The sequence below is a fragment of the Protopterus annectens genome, chromosome 12.part0 (assembly GCF_019279795.1).
Source record: "Protopterus annectens isolate FY-2018-M chromosome 12.part0, PAN1.0, whole genome shotgun sequence".
In the NCBI taxonomy this organism is placed as follows: Eukaryota; Metazoa; Chordata; order Ceratodontiformes; family Protopteridae; genus Protopterus; species Protopterus annectens.
In genome coordinates, this window is record NC_056746.1 from 189,833,291 (window position 1) to 189,850,186 (window position 16,896).

At 39.7% G+C, this 16,896-nt stretch overlaps 1 protein-coding gene across 1 annotated transcript in view; it reads left to right on the top strand.

The window, feature by feature from the left end:
- Positions 1–523: 523 nt before the first annotated feature.
- DCTN5 (dynactin subunit 5) overlaps positions 524–16,896 on the top strand; it is a 539,047-nt gene continuing 522,674 nt past the window's right edge. The window contains exon 1 of the mRNA XM_044089230.1: positions 524–845. Within this exon, the coding sequence (XP_043945165.1) occupies positions 798–845 (48 nt within the window). The 5' untranslated portion in view covers positions 524–797. The remainder of the gene's footprint in view (positions 846–16,896) is intronic.

Consider the following 16,896-nt stretch of genomic DNA (forward strand, 5'->3'; position numbering starts at 1 on the left):
ACTTAACTAGACAGTGCACTCGGTCATCCCTGAAAAGGGATACCTGTGCAATGGGCTTGGCATAACCTCAACAAATCAGGGACCGATATGGAAATAATCAAGGACAATTAAAAAATATATTAGTACTATTAACTTGAAACATTGATAGAATAACAGAATATGAATTAATATACATTTTATGAAGTAAATGAAACTTGCGACTCTAATTATTGCCATTATTTAAGTGTAATTCACCACCTTTTCTCCTAAAAATATTTAGAATGGGTTAAGAGGGCTAGAGCCATAGCTTGAGTCAAAATCGGGGACGTCCCTACAGGTAGTTACATAGTAAAAAATGTATATGAAAGAGGTCAGTAAGACCGCAGCTTCTGTCATCTGTGCCTATTTTCTGAGACCAAGTGTCCTCCCATCCAGAGCGGTTTCTCAGCTTTGCTCCTGTTGTTTTCTTGTACAGGCTCCGCCCCATGATCCTCAATAGGATAAAGCGAATAGTGAAAAATGAAAGAATAAAACACTTTCTGCTACATGGAGGCGTATACTGCAAGGACACCAAGAAAAACAAACAAAAACAAATGTCCTTGTTCCAACTTTGGAAGTTTTTTTTTTATTTTTCACCTGAAGATCTCTATCTTTGCCGAGTCTGAAAGGTCGATACAACAGGGATGAACTAACTGTGTCTGTCAGCTAAGCGGAAATTATCTTTGTTCCCGGAAGTGTTGGTATGGTTTTCTGCAAGTGTGAGGTTTGACAGGCGTCCGCTGTAGCTTTTGACATCTTATAAAGGGAAATATTTCAGTATGGAGTTATGTGAGATGCTTTACAATAAGGCCGAGTACATCGAAACGGTAAAGCATTACTTATTGTGCAATTGCTCTGCTGGCCTGGGTCACCGTAAGGGATGGAAATGAGGGGTTCCATTCTGTGTACTAGGAGTACTTCAGATTTTTTTTTGTGAGCTGACAGTACTTGATTTTTGGAGGCGTGTTGTTTTAAAGTAATGGCTTTGAATTTTAAGGCAGATTTTTTTTTTTTTTTTGGGGGGGGGGGGGCTGTATTGTGTACTGTAAATTTAGATTGCCGTCATTTTGTAGAAAAGTAGGATTTGTGATTTTACCTTAGCTGCCGTATCCCCCCCCCGTGATAGCTACTTGGCTGATATGCCAGGGTTTCCGTAAGGCTGTTATAACGCAGTTTAAGCATCCCACCACAATGGCAAATAAAGGACTCTGTCGCACCATTACTTTAGCATATCTCAGGCGCTTGATTAAGTTTCGTGTTGTATTTTGAGCTGAAGCGAAGTCGTAATACATGTTTAGATTAAAATGTAGCAGTACTGCACAAACATGTTCTAGGTGCCCAGCCCCACTCCCCCTACATAATGTGTCCAAAGTCAGGCTGTGAGTTTTGCTCAATAAGTAGTTGATTTTTAAGCTGTGTTCAAAGATTTTGTAGAAATATAAGCAATTTTTCATTTTGCTTGATGTTTACAGTGTGCGATTTATTACTGAAACTTAATTCAGTATTTGTTGAAGGTACTGTGCATACAGCGTAGAGAACTTTTGCTTGAAGGTTTATTCCATGTACTTCACAGTAAAAGTGTAGTTTTGCTAGCAGTGCGGTGTAGATAGGTTCGCTGTCTTTTTTTTCTGGTAATATACACATTAATTGGCATGACTGGGGGTTGCAGCATTTGTGGGAAAGAGGAGACAACTAGTCCGATATATGGATTAAGTCGGGTCTCCTGCTGTTCTGTAACCTACCGAGTGACTTCTGTATAACATTACTTTGTTGTTAATGCTGCAGTGATTAATTAATAAGAAAGAGGTCGCAGATTACACCAAGCTGTAAGCTTGATGTTGGAAGATTGTGTAGTTATCCAGTTGGTACTGCAGGTATGTGCCCCTTGGACAGTCTGCTTTGTGGTGAGTTTGGAGAAGTCATGGATAAGGATTTTCTTTACAACTACAACTTCTAATTTTTTCAAGAATTCAAAGTACGTTTACACTACTGCCAGGTTATTTCTGTAGGTTGTTGAAATGTTCAAAAAATTGAACATAATTATGTTGTTGTTGGGAATGAGTAGAGTATAAAGATTTTGTTTCTTTATATAATTTTCCATAATAAGTTCACAAACTTTTACTGAATACTGGTGATCTGCATAACAGGTAGTTTTGGGTAGACGTGTTGCGGTTGTCCTATTATGTGAGAGTAATTTTCTTTTTGAGTCAATTGGGATTGATCCTGTGGGCAAGTGTCTTTTGAGATTGATCCAAGGGCACCACCTAAGTTACATTTAATATAGAAGTTACAATAATTGCAGGTAAAGAGTTTAGCATTCTTTGTGCAGTAAGTGCACCAGCAGTTCATAAGCTCATACCCATGTAATCCAACCCAGTTGTGAGCCTGTGTAGAATGAACATTAGGAGGGGATATGTTAGGAAGTTTCTAGAGATTACTTGTGGGACGGGTATGTTAGTTTGGTCATTACTGTGCCTCTGTTTATCAGAGACATGGTTGGCCAGACCCGGGATGAATATTCAATTTCCCATCCATTGGTCAAGGTTACTTAAGTAGGTTGGGTGGACTGTGCTTCAGATGGATTGGACGCCTGTTCATGAGCATGGGGATTGCCTGAGACGCATATCTGTGTCACCAACATGTCTTATTTATGTCAGAAGCAAAATTTAAATTCTTGGTTCTAGTGTTCTGATGCTGTTCATTTTAAGGATGTGCAAAAATGTCCATCAGAGCTGGATCTGATGATACCTTGTATGCCAGGCATAGATCTCCAGTCAGTAATCTGTAGGAGACAAGAGTATAGAGATGGTGCTGTAAGGAAATCTGTATAGGGCAATGTGTTTATACCCTGCATTCTCCTGGTAAGGAGCATTTGTGGGCATTCCACCTGTTGCATATGTTTGGTCGGGTGCATTCTGAAGTGGGGTTTTGCACTGTATTCAGCCCTTATCAAACCCATCACTAAATGGCACTATGACTTCCTTGAACCTGGATGCCATGCCCTTACTTGCAAGTTGGACAACATAGATTGATTTTCTTACTACCTTGGGCACATGTTTGTCAAAAGCCAAATTACTGTTTACGTATGTTCCCAGGTCACTGACTATTGAGTTAACTCTTAGACGTGTCTTATCGCTGGAGTAATTAGCTAGGGTTGCAGTCTTCCCAAAAGGCAGTATAATGCATTTCTGGGCATTAAGTTTTAATCGGTGATTTTGGCACCAGTTATTTGCTTGTGTTAGACCCTCTTGTAAAATGTTTGTGTCATGGGTAAATCTAAGATGGCAGCCAATTTGCAGTTGCCTGTGAACTTGGTCAGCCAAAGGTCTTTGACATTAGCTTTTCCTCCAGGAAGTAGATGCCACATAGGAGCAGTCCCAGCATGGAGCCCTGAGGTACCCCTCTGGTGACCAGTTTCATAGTGGAGGTGGTATTACCAATCCTGACTTCTTGGGTACTGTCTATGAGCCATCTGGCAATCCAGGTGAGTTATGTAGGGAGTTATGTCCAGTTCAGTGTGTTTGTCAACTATATCTGAATGAAGTATTGTATCAAATGCTTTAGCCATGTTCAGGTAGGTGGTATGCATGGTTTTACTCTCATCCATTGCCTTGGTGACCTTCTCAAAGAAGTCCACCAAGTTTAATAGGCATAATCCTCCCTTGACAAAGCCAAATTGGGCTGGTGAGTCTTTTACTTGGAATTCTTTATTCAGTTTAATAATCCTTAGGCAAGTACAATGGGATGAATTGAATAAAGTATGAAAGGTTTTATGGGAACTGTTTGAATTTAAAAATGGGCACTCACAGTAGGTGTCCTGCATTATCCATTACTTATGAGATTCCCAGCTGTGGGAGCCCAATGTCCAGCCAGTCTGCCATTGCTTTAAGGTATGCTGAATGTCAGCCAAATGCTCCTCACATAGATTAGGGCGTAAAGGTGACATTCAGGTGTACCATCTCAGAACTTCTTTGCCGCCAGTCTGAATACTGTTTCAAACCATCAGTCTGTTTGCCTATGTCCGTGTTCTGCCATTTTTACTGCATTTATGTGATTACATCTGTTTGCTGAAGTCCTCACCATTGCAGGTTAGTACCCAGTTGGGGTTTCGTTCTTTTTCTTCTCTCTGAGCAGGTCCTTCACTCAATCCCATGAATGGAAGCTTCACAGGGATGTATTTCTGGACATTGTTCACCAGTGGGGTACTCCTCTACGAGATCTATTTGCCTCCCCTCTGAACAATCAGCTTCCTCTGTTTTGTGCTAGAGTCCCAGGTCATCTGGTGTGGAAGGTAGATGCCCTCTCGTTTTCTTGGAAGGAGATATTTCTTTATGCATTCTCTCCCCTTCCTCTCATACCGAACGTCCTGTTCAAGATTCAACAGGATGCTCCCAAAATCTTGTTGGTGACTCCCTTTTGGTAGTGACAGCACTGGTTCCCTATACATCTGCATCTAGTCAAGAGCAGTTATCACAAGTTACCTTACAGAGTGGGTCTACTCATACAAGACAAGGCATCCCTTATCCATCCCCACCTGTGCAGGCTTCAACTGGCCACTGTGGATGATAGGGTTTTGATTCCTCGTTGGCACCTTTTTTCTGAGTACATGCTGTAGGTCCTGTAGGAGGCCAGAAAATGTAGTACTAGGAAATCCTACTTATCCAAATGGAAGAGGTTCTCTATTTGGTGTCTCTTTGTTGTAACCTGGACCCACTTACTGTAGATATTCCTTTGGTTCTGTCTTTTGTGTGACTTGTTCAATGCTGGTTTGGCCTATTCCTCTATTAAGGCCCACTTTTCAGCTCTTTCTGCTTGTCTTCCTTTAACCTCTCCTTTAGCTTCTAGATTTGAGGCTAAGCAATTTCTTAAAGGCTTCCTTAATATTAGACCTCCCAGGAAGCCTGTTCCTCCTTCCTGGGATTTTAACTTTGTTCTGAAGAAACTGATTAGGGCTCCTTTTGAGCCAGCTGTTTCAGCTTTCATGCAACCTTGTTCTTGGAAGACAGTTCTTTTGCTAGCTCTTACGTCTGCCAGACAGATGTCTGAGTTACAAGCCCTTATGGCTTGTCTGCATTTTTTGATATTCCATGAGGACAGAGTATCCTTGTGTACTAATCCCTTCTTTTATGCCGAAGGTGGTTTAATGAGTTGTTACATAGTCAGTCTTAATTTGCCACTTTTTTCTCATCTCTGAAATCTGGCATTGACAGGTTGCTGCACACTTTGGACATGCATAGACAGCTCAGACTTTATTTGGATAAGACTAAAGCTATGAGAAAATCTGATCAGTTGTTTGTTTCCTTTCATCCTAGGTCTTTAGGATTGTCTGTTTCCAAGCAAACTATTTCTACTTTGATTTCAACACTTTTCATGGTGAGAGCCTTCCTTCTTCTGAACAGGCTCATTCTACTAGAGCTGTGGCTTCTTCTGGTGCTTTTTGCAAGGGCTTGGACACTAAGTCTATCCTTGAAGCCGCTGCCTGGACTTTTGTGCATACTTTTACCAAACACTACAAGATGGATGGTATCTCCAGAGCTATACTGGTTTTTGCTAATGCCATTCTTCATGGTTTCTTAGAGGGCTCTACTGCTGCTTCCTCTTGCCAGGTTTCTTCTTGAGCTTTGGCACTCTCCCATACATAATGAATACTGCAGTGGTGAATGTAAGGACATGGTACAGTAGTATAAAATCGTACCATAATGGTAGATGTCCTTGCTTTCACCAGTGCAGTATTCACTTCCCACCCTCCATTCCCCTAGTCTTTTTTCTTCCTGGATGTGCAGATTCTCTTTGGTTTTCCTTGGACTGTTGTTCCTACTGGGGCAATTAATTCTGAGGATGGTACGTCTGAACATCAGATTTATGCCCTATGCTATGTGAGGAGCATTTGGCTGATGTTCAGCATACCTTAAAACAATGGTAGGCTTTGGTAGACTGGCTGGACGTCAGACTTCCATGGCAACGGATCCCATACTTAATGAATACTGCAGCAGTGAAGGCAAGGACATGTACTGTTATGGCAAGATTTTACACAACTGTACTTTGTCATTGTAGAAACTACTGAGGGGGGAGAGCATGTATGTTTTTGAAGAGAATGAATGGTTTGAAATGTAGGAGAATTATCTGGAGCAAAATGAACAGTGTTTACTTTAAGTCCAGATTTGTGAGTGTATAAATTCCTACAGTAAATGTTAGTGCTACAGACATGATGGGGGAATTCTGATAAATTGGTTAATTACTACAGGCAGACTGCAGTTGTTCTTTTATTTTGTGGTAAGGCACATGCTTTTTTATACTAATTAATTAATTTTGTTTGCCATAAGGACCAGTTGTATTACTTGTAATATGCTGAGTTGCTGTTTGATTTTTGTATGTTACTAATGATAACTCTTGGGTCTTGATGAAACCTTCCCACCCATGAAAGAAAGATACTGAAAAATACTTTAAAGGATTTGTTATTTTACAGGAAGTATTTTGGAACTGTACAGTAAGTTATCATTTACCATTTGTTTGAGCTTGCCAGGATCTTAAATAGCTTGACGAATGTCTGGGATGGACTATGAGTTTGGTGTGTGTGTTTTTTTTGCTTTGCTCCCCTTGCATCATTTTTTCCTGCTTACCCCAATATCAATTTCCAGGTCTGTCGGCTTCTGATTTCTTCTATGGACTTTCACTGATTGAAGGCTGGTGCCAGTCTGGATCCTAAGGGAGTTCAGAGGGGGTTACTGTCTACTGTTTCTGCTGTTGTTTTTTTTTTTTTTTCTGTTTTTATGATTTACCCTCTGTCTCCCCTCCCTTGTGATCTCTGTAGCATCTGAGGGGCGGGCATGCAGTAGGGACATGCTGATGTAACATCCCACCTCTGTAGCAGCTCAGTCTAAGTTCCACCCTCTTCCTTTCTTTGGCTCACACCCTCTCTCGCGTTCTCATCTTCCACAGGTATAATCATGAGGGGAATTGCTCTGAGACTGCTGTCTCCACTGGGATTGTAATGCTTATTCCTTTTTCTGCTGTTCTGTCAGTCACCAGAGCTATTAATTGAACCTGAGCCAGCTGGGCAGTAGTAATGACTTTATCTCATGTTAATTCTTGTAGAAGAAAGGGATGTTGCACTGAACCAAAACCTTTGGCTAAGTTGATAGACTGTACCATTGAGTTTCCCTTGATACACTCTGCCGCACTAACCACACACTGTCTAGAAAGGATCAGTTCAAGCACTTTCCCCTTTTCTGAAGGCATAAGACAAGATGTGAGTTGGAAAGACAAAGCAGTTTGTAGAATATTTTGGTTGTGGGGTAAGAATAGATATCTAAAATTTCAGGCGAGAAAGGGCAACTCTTGCTTGGACAGAGGTGTCATGGCGTTCTCTCAAAGGTACATGAAGTTGCTATTTGTTAGTGATAGATTGATATATTCATAGGTACAGTGGATATAAAAAGTTTACACACCCCTGTTAAAATGGCAGGTTTTTGTGATATAAAAATATGAGACCACAAGAAATCATTACAAAACTTTTCCCTCATTTAATGTGACCTATAACCTGTACAATTCAATTGAAAAACAAATCTGTTGGGGAAAAAATATAAAGAATAAACGTACAATAAGCTGGATAAGTGTGCACACCCTTAAATTAATGCTATGTTGAAACACCTTTTGATTTAATTACACCATTCAGTTTTCTTGGGTAGACGTCTATCAGCATGGCACATCTTGACTTGGCAATATTTGCCCAGTCTTCCTTGCCAAAGCGCTCCAAATTTGTCAGATTGTGAGGGCATCTCTTGTGCACAGCCCTCTTCTGGTCACCACACAGATTTTCTATTGGATTTAGTTCTGGGGTCTGGCTGGGTCATTCTGAAACTTTAATTTTTTTTCTGGTGAAGCCATTCTTTTGTTGATTTGGATGTATGCTTGGGGTCATTGTCGTGTTGAATAGTGAAATTCCTCTTCATCTTCAGCTTTCTAGCATATGCCTGAAGGTTTTGGGCCAAAAGTGAGTGGTATTTGGAACCGTTCATAATTCCCTCCACCTTGACTAAAGCCCCAGTTCCAGCTGAGTTAAAGCAACTCCAACGCATGATACTGTCACCAGCATGCTTCACTGTGGGGATGGTGTTCTTTTGGTGATGCGAAGTGTTGTTTTTGTGCAAATGTACCTTTTGAAATTGTGACCAAAAAGTTCAACCTTGGTCTCCATCAGACCATAACACATTTTCCCACATGCTTTTGGGAAACTTGATGTATTGTTTTGCAAATTTTAGCCAGGCCTGGATGCTTTTCTGTGTGAGAAAAGGCTTCCGTCTTGCAACCATACCCCATAGCTCAGACATATGGAGAATTAACACATGTAGTACACAACCAGTACTTGCCAGAAATTCCTGCATGTTCTTCAATATTGCTGTATGTCTCTTGGCAGCCTCCCTGACCAGTTTTTGTCTTGTCTGCATCTGTCATCAATTTTAGAGGGACGTCCTGTTCTTTGCAACGTCACTGTTGTCCCATATTTTCTCCACTTTTTGATTGTCTTCACTGTGTTCCATGGTATATCTAATGCTGTGGAAATTTTTTTGTACCCTTCTGACTGATCCCTTTCAACAGTGAGATCCCTTTGATGCTTTGTAAGCTCTCTGTGAATAATGGTTTTTGCTGTAGCAGGCAACTGAGTAAATGTCAGGAAAATCCTACTAGGACAGCTGAAATTTATTTGGGGTTAATCAGAGAATTTTAATTGATGGCAGGTGACTAAAGAAGACTGCTGTAATTAAATCAAAAGGTGCGTCAACAAAGTATTAGTTTAAGGGTGTGCACACTTATGCAACCAGCTTATTGTACATTTTTTTTATTTTCCCCAAACAGATTTGTTTGTTTTTTCAATTGAATTGTACAGGTAACATTAAAGGTGGAAAAAGTTTTGAAATTATTTATTGTGGTCTCATTTTTTATATCACAAAAACTTGGCATTTTAACAGGGGTGTGTAAACTTTTTATATGCACTGTAAATACTAGGCTAGCTGCCCTTCTGGGTCACGTAAGCCTAGCCAATTTCCCACCTTGGTGCATGATTTAACCTATCCTGTTTGGACTGGTCTTACAAATCCCATGGTTGCTAATTATATATTACCTCTGGTGAGACTAACTAAGATCATCAACAAAGTTGGGCCAACAAAGCCAAGAGAAAAGAACTTTAATAACATTTCAAATAAAATCCTGCAAAACTTTCAGGTATAACCCTTCCTTAGTGCAGTAAAAGCTATTTTTTCTTGGCTTTGTCGGTCTGGCTTTGTTGTTTTTCCGTTGTGTATTGTTTAGCTGTTGACCGCATTTAAACAGTTTTTGCTGGTAGTTTTCTGGTTTTGAATAACTGGTATTCTACCATAGTTCATACAAGGTTCCTGAGCTATGTCGAAAGGATTACAATTTTTTTGAAGAATTTGGCTGGGGATACCATTTGAGCTTGCAGAGCTATATTTTCCTAGATAGCTGTATTTCTTGAATGGTTACTTTTCAGAACAAAGATGGGTGTAATCATTTAATTAAGACTCAAAATAGGGCATAGTTTAAAGTGATAATTCATTAGAAGAATAAGTTGTGATTTTGAAATAGACAGTGTAGTTCAGATGTGGTAGAGGCATTTGGTCATTGTATGGCATTTTTGGTTTGTTTTAGATTGGAATTGGGCTCAATTCTTCCTGTTTACTAACTTGTATTTTATTAAGACAACACTCCTAACCGAGTCTGAAAAAGGTCCATGTGGATTTCAGACTCTGCCTTGGAGTGCCTAGTATGGCAAGATGAGATAGACTGGTGGAGAATTTGAGGCTATCATACAATTATCTAAGTTTACCTTGAAGGTTGCAAGGGTGTTACTCTTATTCACATGTAATGGAAGTTTGTTCCAGATGTGAGGGTTGCACTGGAGTATGAATTTGTCACACCAATGTGCCTTATCTGTTTTTAAAGCTTCTTTATTAGCATTGCATATTGCATAGTGACATGAGTACAATTCACGTACAAAAAAAAGAAACCAAACCGTTAGACCAGTTTTGCTCATTTGTGCACATTACACAGGTACAGTTTTGTCTTTAGTCATTCAGCTTAACATTGCATAGATGGCACAAGTCCTGTTTTCCCTGAAATATTCCTTCTGAACACTGGTCTGTATGTCTTGTTCCCAAATTTTCCATTTATTTCTGTTTAGTTTACTCCTTCGGTTTTCTAAAGATCCCACCTCCAGTTGTTTTTATCTCGCTTACAGAATTCAACAATTCTGTTAGTTGTTTTTGCGTTTGATTTCCAATTCCTACCAACTGTTTTTCTGGCAGCCAGCTGCATTAAACGTGGTAAGGCTTTGCTGTGTCTTATTAGTTCAGTTTCTGTATTCAAGCTTTAAAACAAGTTGCTCCCTTAACACTTCTGACAAAGTATCTTGTAGGTAATTTCTATTACCTTCCTCAAAAAAAAAAAAAAAAAAAAAAATTATTCCCATCACCCCTCCAGTAAGTACCTGTGGAAAAATTCTCTGAAGTCTACTTGAGACATAGAAATACCTATTGCAAGCAGTTCTATGCAGAAATCTTAAACTTTTTATTGCATACTTGGAAGCCATACAGATATCTTTCCGTTGTTTCTTTATATATTGTTCTTCCTTCTCAGTATTTTTCTCACTTCTCTTAATCGATTGTTGTACGTATCACACATTATTTTTTATGTGCTATTAATTTATTACTTTTTACCCCACTTTTGTTCTAGACCCCACTATAAACTCAACCAGAGCTGGTCTTCCATTTAACACTCTTCTATCCCTTTCTCTATGCATGTAATTTTATCAATCCCTGATAGGGATGGCATTCTCTAACCCCCAGTCTGAACTTCTGCTTCGGCTCATCCCACTGTGACTTTTCTCTCCCTAGTTATTTTCTACCAATACATAGGTTACTTCACTGCTTATTTGTAAAATTTCTTTTGTCCGTTCTTTTGCTTAGTTCTCAAAGTATTTTCTGCTATTTTGTGCATGTAATATTGTTAACTGTTCTACATATGTGTGTGCATGTAATATTGTTAACCGTTCTCCATATGTGTCTGGATCCAAAATCTTTTTCCGTTATTTCTCCTGAAGAAATTTGTGTATTTACTTGCAAGTGTTAAATTATTTTCACAACTTAAAATCCCCTCATTTTAATAGATAAGTAGGAAAGCACCAGGGCCTCATTTTTACTTTATTATCATGCATCTGTATCTTAGTCTTTATTGGTGCTGGGTGTGAAATAGTTATTGGATGTGTTTCAAAACTGTCAATTTAAATAATTCTTACTGATGTGAAATATAGTTTCTGTCCAATCTAGTCTAGTTATTATCCCTTCGAAAATCATGTCAAATTATGCATAGGCTTCTGCTAGTAATTTCACATCTTCCATTCCAAATGTTTTCATAGGTAGGTACTAGGCTATCGGCCCAAGGGCCTATGCAAGCCTAGCCAACAAGATTCCCTGGCTTACGCCACCCAAGAAAGTTATTTTCCTATGCCACTGACGAGCAGAGACACAGACGTGATCCCCGGGGTGTATTTCCTATTTCCCATCCACTCAAGATTTTTCTTGAAGAGTGCTAATGAAGAACTTTGCTTGACATAGAGGGGTAGCCTGTTCCAGAGTATGGGAAGTCTGTGGGATAGGAATCTATCCCTCCAGCATGCCCTGTTTATTGTGGTGACAAGGTTTAGGTCCCTAGAGCGTGTAGCTCGGAGGGATTGGGATTTCTTTAGGTGTAGCATGTCCAACAGCTCTGGGTATGACATAGCTTTATATGTTAGGCAGAGATCACCTCTGAGCAGGCGATATGCTACAGAGTAAAGCTGGAGTTTTTTGAGGCGGTCAGTGTAAGGCATTTGTTTGACTCCAGTAATCCTCCTTTGTGAGGTACTTTTGTGGCCTTTCCAGCTGCTGCAGATGTCTTGTGAGGTACATTCCAAAAGGAGCGTTGTACTCTATAATGGGTCTAATGAGTGATGAGTAGAGGGTAACGATGACCTCTTTTTTTTTTTCCTGGACGGGAACCCTTTTATGATGAGGTGTGCCATGTAGAAGGACTTCCTGACTACTGTGGCGATGTGACTATCAAAGGAGAGACTACTGTCCACCTGGGCCCCAAGGTCTCTTATCATGCATTCGGTGTTAAGTAGATTGCTGCCTATGTGGTAGTTCATGGGTACAGAGTTTTTACCAAAGGGGATGACACTGCACTTTTTGGCATTGAGCTTGACGTCATGGCTCTGACACCAGGCATCTGTCTCAGAGAGGCCCTTCTGTAGGATGTTCACATCATTTGGGGACTTGACTAGGGCTCCTAGTTTGCAGTCATCTGCGAACTTTGTTAGCCAGAGGCCTTCTGTGTTAGCCTGTACTTCAGAGAAGTAAATACCAAACAGGAGTGGTCCCAGGATGGAACCCTGTGGTACTCCACTTGTCACTGGTTTGAGGTCAGATTTGGAGTCTGCAACTTTTACAGTGTGGGTTCTGTCAGTGAGCCAGTTGGCAACCCATCTTGTGGCGTAGGGATTTATGCCTAGTTTATTGAGTTTAGCTGTAATTCCAGAATGGGGGATGGTGTTGAAAGCCTTGGCGAGGTCAAGATAGGCTGTGTGAACCACTTTATCCTCATCTACGGTTTTGGTGACTGCCTCAAAGAAGTCGATCAGGTTCAGGAGGCATGATCTGCCTTTCTCAAACCCGAACTGGGTGGGATCCAGAGTTTGGAGGTTACCAATGTCTTTGTTTACGAGTTCCATGATGATATGTTCCATGGCTTTGCAGACCAGGCTCGTCAGGCTAATAGGTCTATAGTTCCCGGGATCAGTGGTGGCTCCCCCTTTGTGGAGTGGGATAACTGTTGCTGTGCGCCATTCAGTGGGCACAAAGCCTGATGAGAGGCTATTATTGAACATGGTGCGTAAGTGGGGAGCCAGTTCATTCTGAAGTTCGTGTAAAACACAGTGTCATATATTTCTCTAGAAGTTCTTGTTTATCTGTTGATAAAGGTTTAATTTTTTTTTAATAACAGTGTATCTTTCATGGCTTCAAAGGCAAGAAACAGATCTTTATGGATGAGCCTATAAGAGACTAAATACAGAGAGAAAGACCAGAAGATCTTATCTGATAAATAACATTTTTGAGGCCACTAATCATTTTATTTTTGAATCTCTAAGGTTTTCATGATATGTTTAGACAAATGCATGCCAAATGTTGCATTATATTCAATAATGGGTCTGATAAGATACAAGTAAAGGGGGGTTAAGACTTTGGATCTAGAGGAGATGCCTTCAGAAATTAAATCAGCCAGCTAGAAAGGCTTTCCAAAATACTGATGTGACATGATTGTCGGTGATGGACAAACCATGAGGAATTATCAAGCTCCTTTAAGGCAGTATCTGATTGGAGGGGTGTTTCACCTGTATGGTATGTTAAAATGTTTTGTTTATGAAAATGAGCTAGGTTATACTTTTTACTTTAATTTGAGACCATGTTCCTCGAATCAAATGTTAACATGGTCGATCTCATGTTGGAACAATTGGGAGTCGGTGGAAGATCAAATAATACCCAATTTACAGTTGCCTTTAAACTTGGGTAACTTGAGGTCGAGTGTTGGCCAGAAGGTCTGAAAAACAGAAGTTGAGTAGGAGAGGGTCTGACACCGAGTCCTGTGGTACACCACTGATAACCTTTTTGGTTTCAGAAGTGCCACCTGTGACTCTAACCAGGTGGGTTCTGTCAGACCACCAGTCAGCTATCCACAGCATGACTTGAGTATTTACATTCAGAAATTTGCTCTGGTAAACTTAATGTAAAAAAAAAAGAAGTAGACCATATTTTACCATCCCTAAATACTGCATACAAGCAGTCTGGCATATTTCTACTACAGGACACTTTTACAACAGTAAAGAAGTTTGTCTCACCTGGGATGATTGTGTCAGTGCACAAACTTTACAAGATGGCACTGAGCTGCTAGAAGGGGAATTTTTAACACCTCACTACAGTTATTCAGCAAGTAGCACATCCACATACATACTTGCTTTTGTTAAGTAAAAATGTTGGCTGACTAATTTAAATTGTGAGCCACAAACAACTGAATATTTGTTCATCTAAACTGTTCCTGGATCACGGTCTAAAATATTTCAGCACTTTCTACAGTTTATTGTTTCACATACTCACTTTACCTTATTTGCCTCCTTATTAAAGTGCATCCTGAAGGAATATCAATTGAGGGTTCCAAAATTAATTTTTATAAACAAAATCAAAATGCAGATGTTGAAAACAGATTATCTGATAACTTTTTAATAGTTAAATGTAGCATTTCTACTCATCGGAGAGGACCTGTAAAAAAAAATCTTGCTAATTCTGCAACTGTAAAAAATATCCAAAATGGAGATTACAATGAAGAATACCTTTGCTCAACGATTCCATCAGGATAAAAGTGATTTTTTTTTTTGTAAAAACCAACAAGCTTCAGTGGATAAAAGTCTTCAGGAAAAACTTATGAAATGTTGTTGGGTCTTTCGGCTTTTCCCTGTTGGGGGTCGCCACAGTGGAACTCCGGTCCGCTGATTGGCAGTTGATTTTTACGGACCCAGTTGCCAGCCCTGACACACAACCTTCAACGAAGGTACGCCCATTCACGCATGTCTCCACGCAGAAAATGCTCTAGCTGAGAGTCGAACCGGACAGCGTCTTACTGTGAGGCGACAACGCTACTGCAGCACCACCACCGCAGTACAGTTGTAAAATGTTTTCCTGTAAAACATTTACATGAAACTTCCTACAACAGTAGCAGCAGCAGTTAAAGTAAATCAGTCCAGGATATTTTTAGGTGGCATGCAGAGAGATAAAATGTCTTAAAAACAGAGATTCAGACTATCTAGTTTTGAAGTCTAGAGTCATAAAAGCCTGTCTAATGTCATTTAGGATAATACTAGGATTCATCTTCACAGGATGTTTTGCACTTAGTCCCATCAAGACGAAAGCAGTGATCATCAGTGCCACCATACATAATTCTCTGACCCCTGCTCTGTCATCAGATATTACTTATAGTGGGGCCAAGCTGGAGTTTGGCTAAGGTGCGGAATCTAGGTGGCATATTTGACAAAGTGTTTACCTTTTAAGGACTGGGTTTCTGCCATCATCAAGCTCTGTTATATGAGGAACTTTTCACTGATCAAGCAACTTATTACATGTGCCAATTTACCCATGGCCACACATGCTGTGCTCTCACATTTAGACTACTAAAATGCCCTTTACCTGGGGCCACTGGATGCTGACTTTAATTGTTTACAGCTGGTCAGGACCTTTGCCACCAGGATAATTCCTTGGGTATATAGATGCTAATTACTGGATATCTTCTTGGTCTCTTGGTGCCTACAAAACCTTTGTCCTGGTGTGTTTAGACCTTCACAACTTGAGTCCCCCTTACCTCTAGGAACTTCTATGCCGATACTGGCCCACATGAACCATGTGTTTTGAGGTTTCCAGGGTCTGGATTGATAGTTCAGGGGCACTCTTTGATGTATCAGGGGCCATGTCTTTGGATTCTTTTGCCAGAATGGTACAGATTTGATCCCAACTATTGATGGCTTCAGACATGTGCTCAAAATGTACCTCTTCAACGTGTTATATAAAGTTTAGCCTCATCTATTTTTCTCATTTACAACAATCTTGTTTTGTTTATAGCATTGTTCTGTAATAGTGTGTCATACAAACATGTACATCTTAAATAAACAAAGTTGACATTTCAATGGAAATTAGACAAAGTCATGCACTAAATATACAAAGTTTTTGATGTCACAAAGTATTTGTCTCCCTTATGCATTTTACTTTTAACAGAAGGAAAACATTCAGTTGATTCCAAGAAGATGGTAAAACAATTTACAGAACAAGTTCTTAAAGTTTTACTCAAGGACACCATTGTAACTGGTCTTGTTCAGGATGGTTAATAACAAAACATATAAATTATTTCTCCTACTTTAGACAGGACCATTGTAATTTGTATTTTATATGAAGCATGTTTAGCTTGATTACATTTTTCTGATTAGTCTCATGAAATTAAAAGGCCAACTTTAATATTTTTAGGAAGGAACCTTAATAGTTGTCTTACTGTTACAAGTTTTCTTCAGAACTGTATGAAAGCTGTGTGATTTCTGTAACAAGATCTGTAAAAAGAATGTCCGTCTTCAGTACCAAAGGAGTGATATTGTGTGCATTTTAACCACTGTGTATAAAATAGTTTCCAGGCTACTAGGAACTCTGTCCTTACTCTCCAGTTTTGTAGGAAGAAAGAGGCCAAAGGAAACAAAGGTGAGAGATGGAAGTTTAAAGTACCTCAAGATAAAAGGTCTCAAACCCATACTGCTGGTCAGATGCAGCCTCTGAACATGTAATTTGGCCCACTAAGATTTGCCCATTGACAGACTGAATCCAACCTTCAATGCTTTTTTAATTATTTACTTACATTATGAGGTTTATGATTGAAAGCTCATGAGGCTTAGAGTAGTTCATTCTGCTCTTGTGTGGATCAGACTTGATCTGAGTTACACGGTAGGCAAATGGAAAAATGAGGGAATTAAACTGGGGACCACAGGAAACAACTTGTTAACAGCCCTTAAGCCTTAACCTTTTATGGCAGAGATTTATCAATGGTCTTTGTTTTAACTTGGGTATTTGTAGCATGCTGAAGTAAGTATGTGTGTGTGTGTGTGTGTGTGTGTGTGTGTGTGTGTGTGTGTGTGTGTGTGTGTGTGTGTATCTAAAAAGACAGTTTTTTTACATCGGGTTTGGATATGAGGTGGGTTGTTTAATATAATTAGTTTATAGGTGGAAAGCATTTATCCAAAAT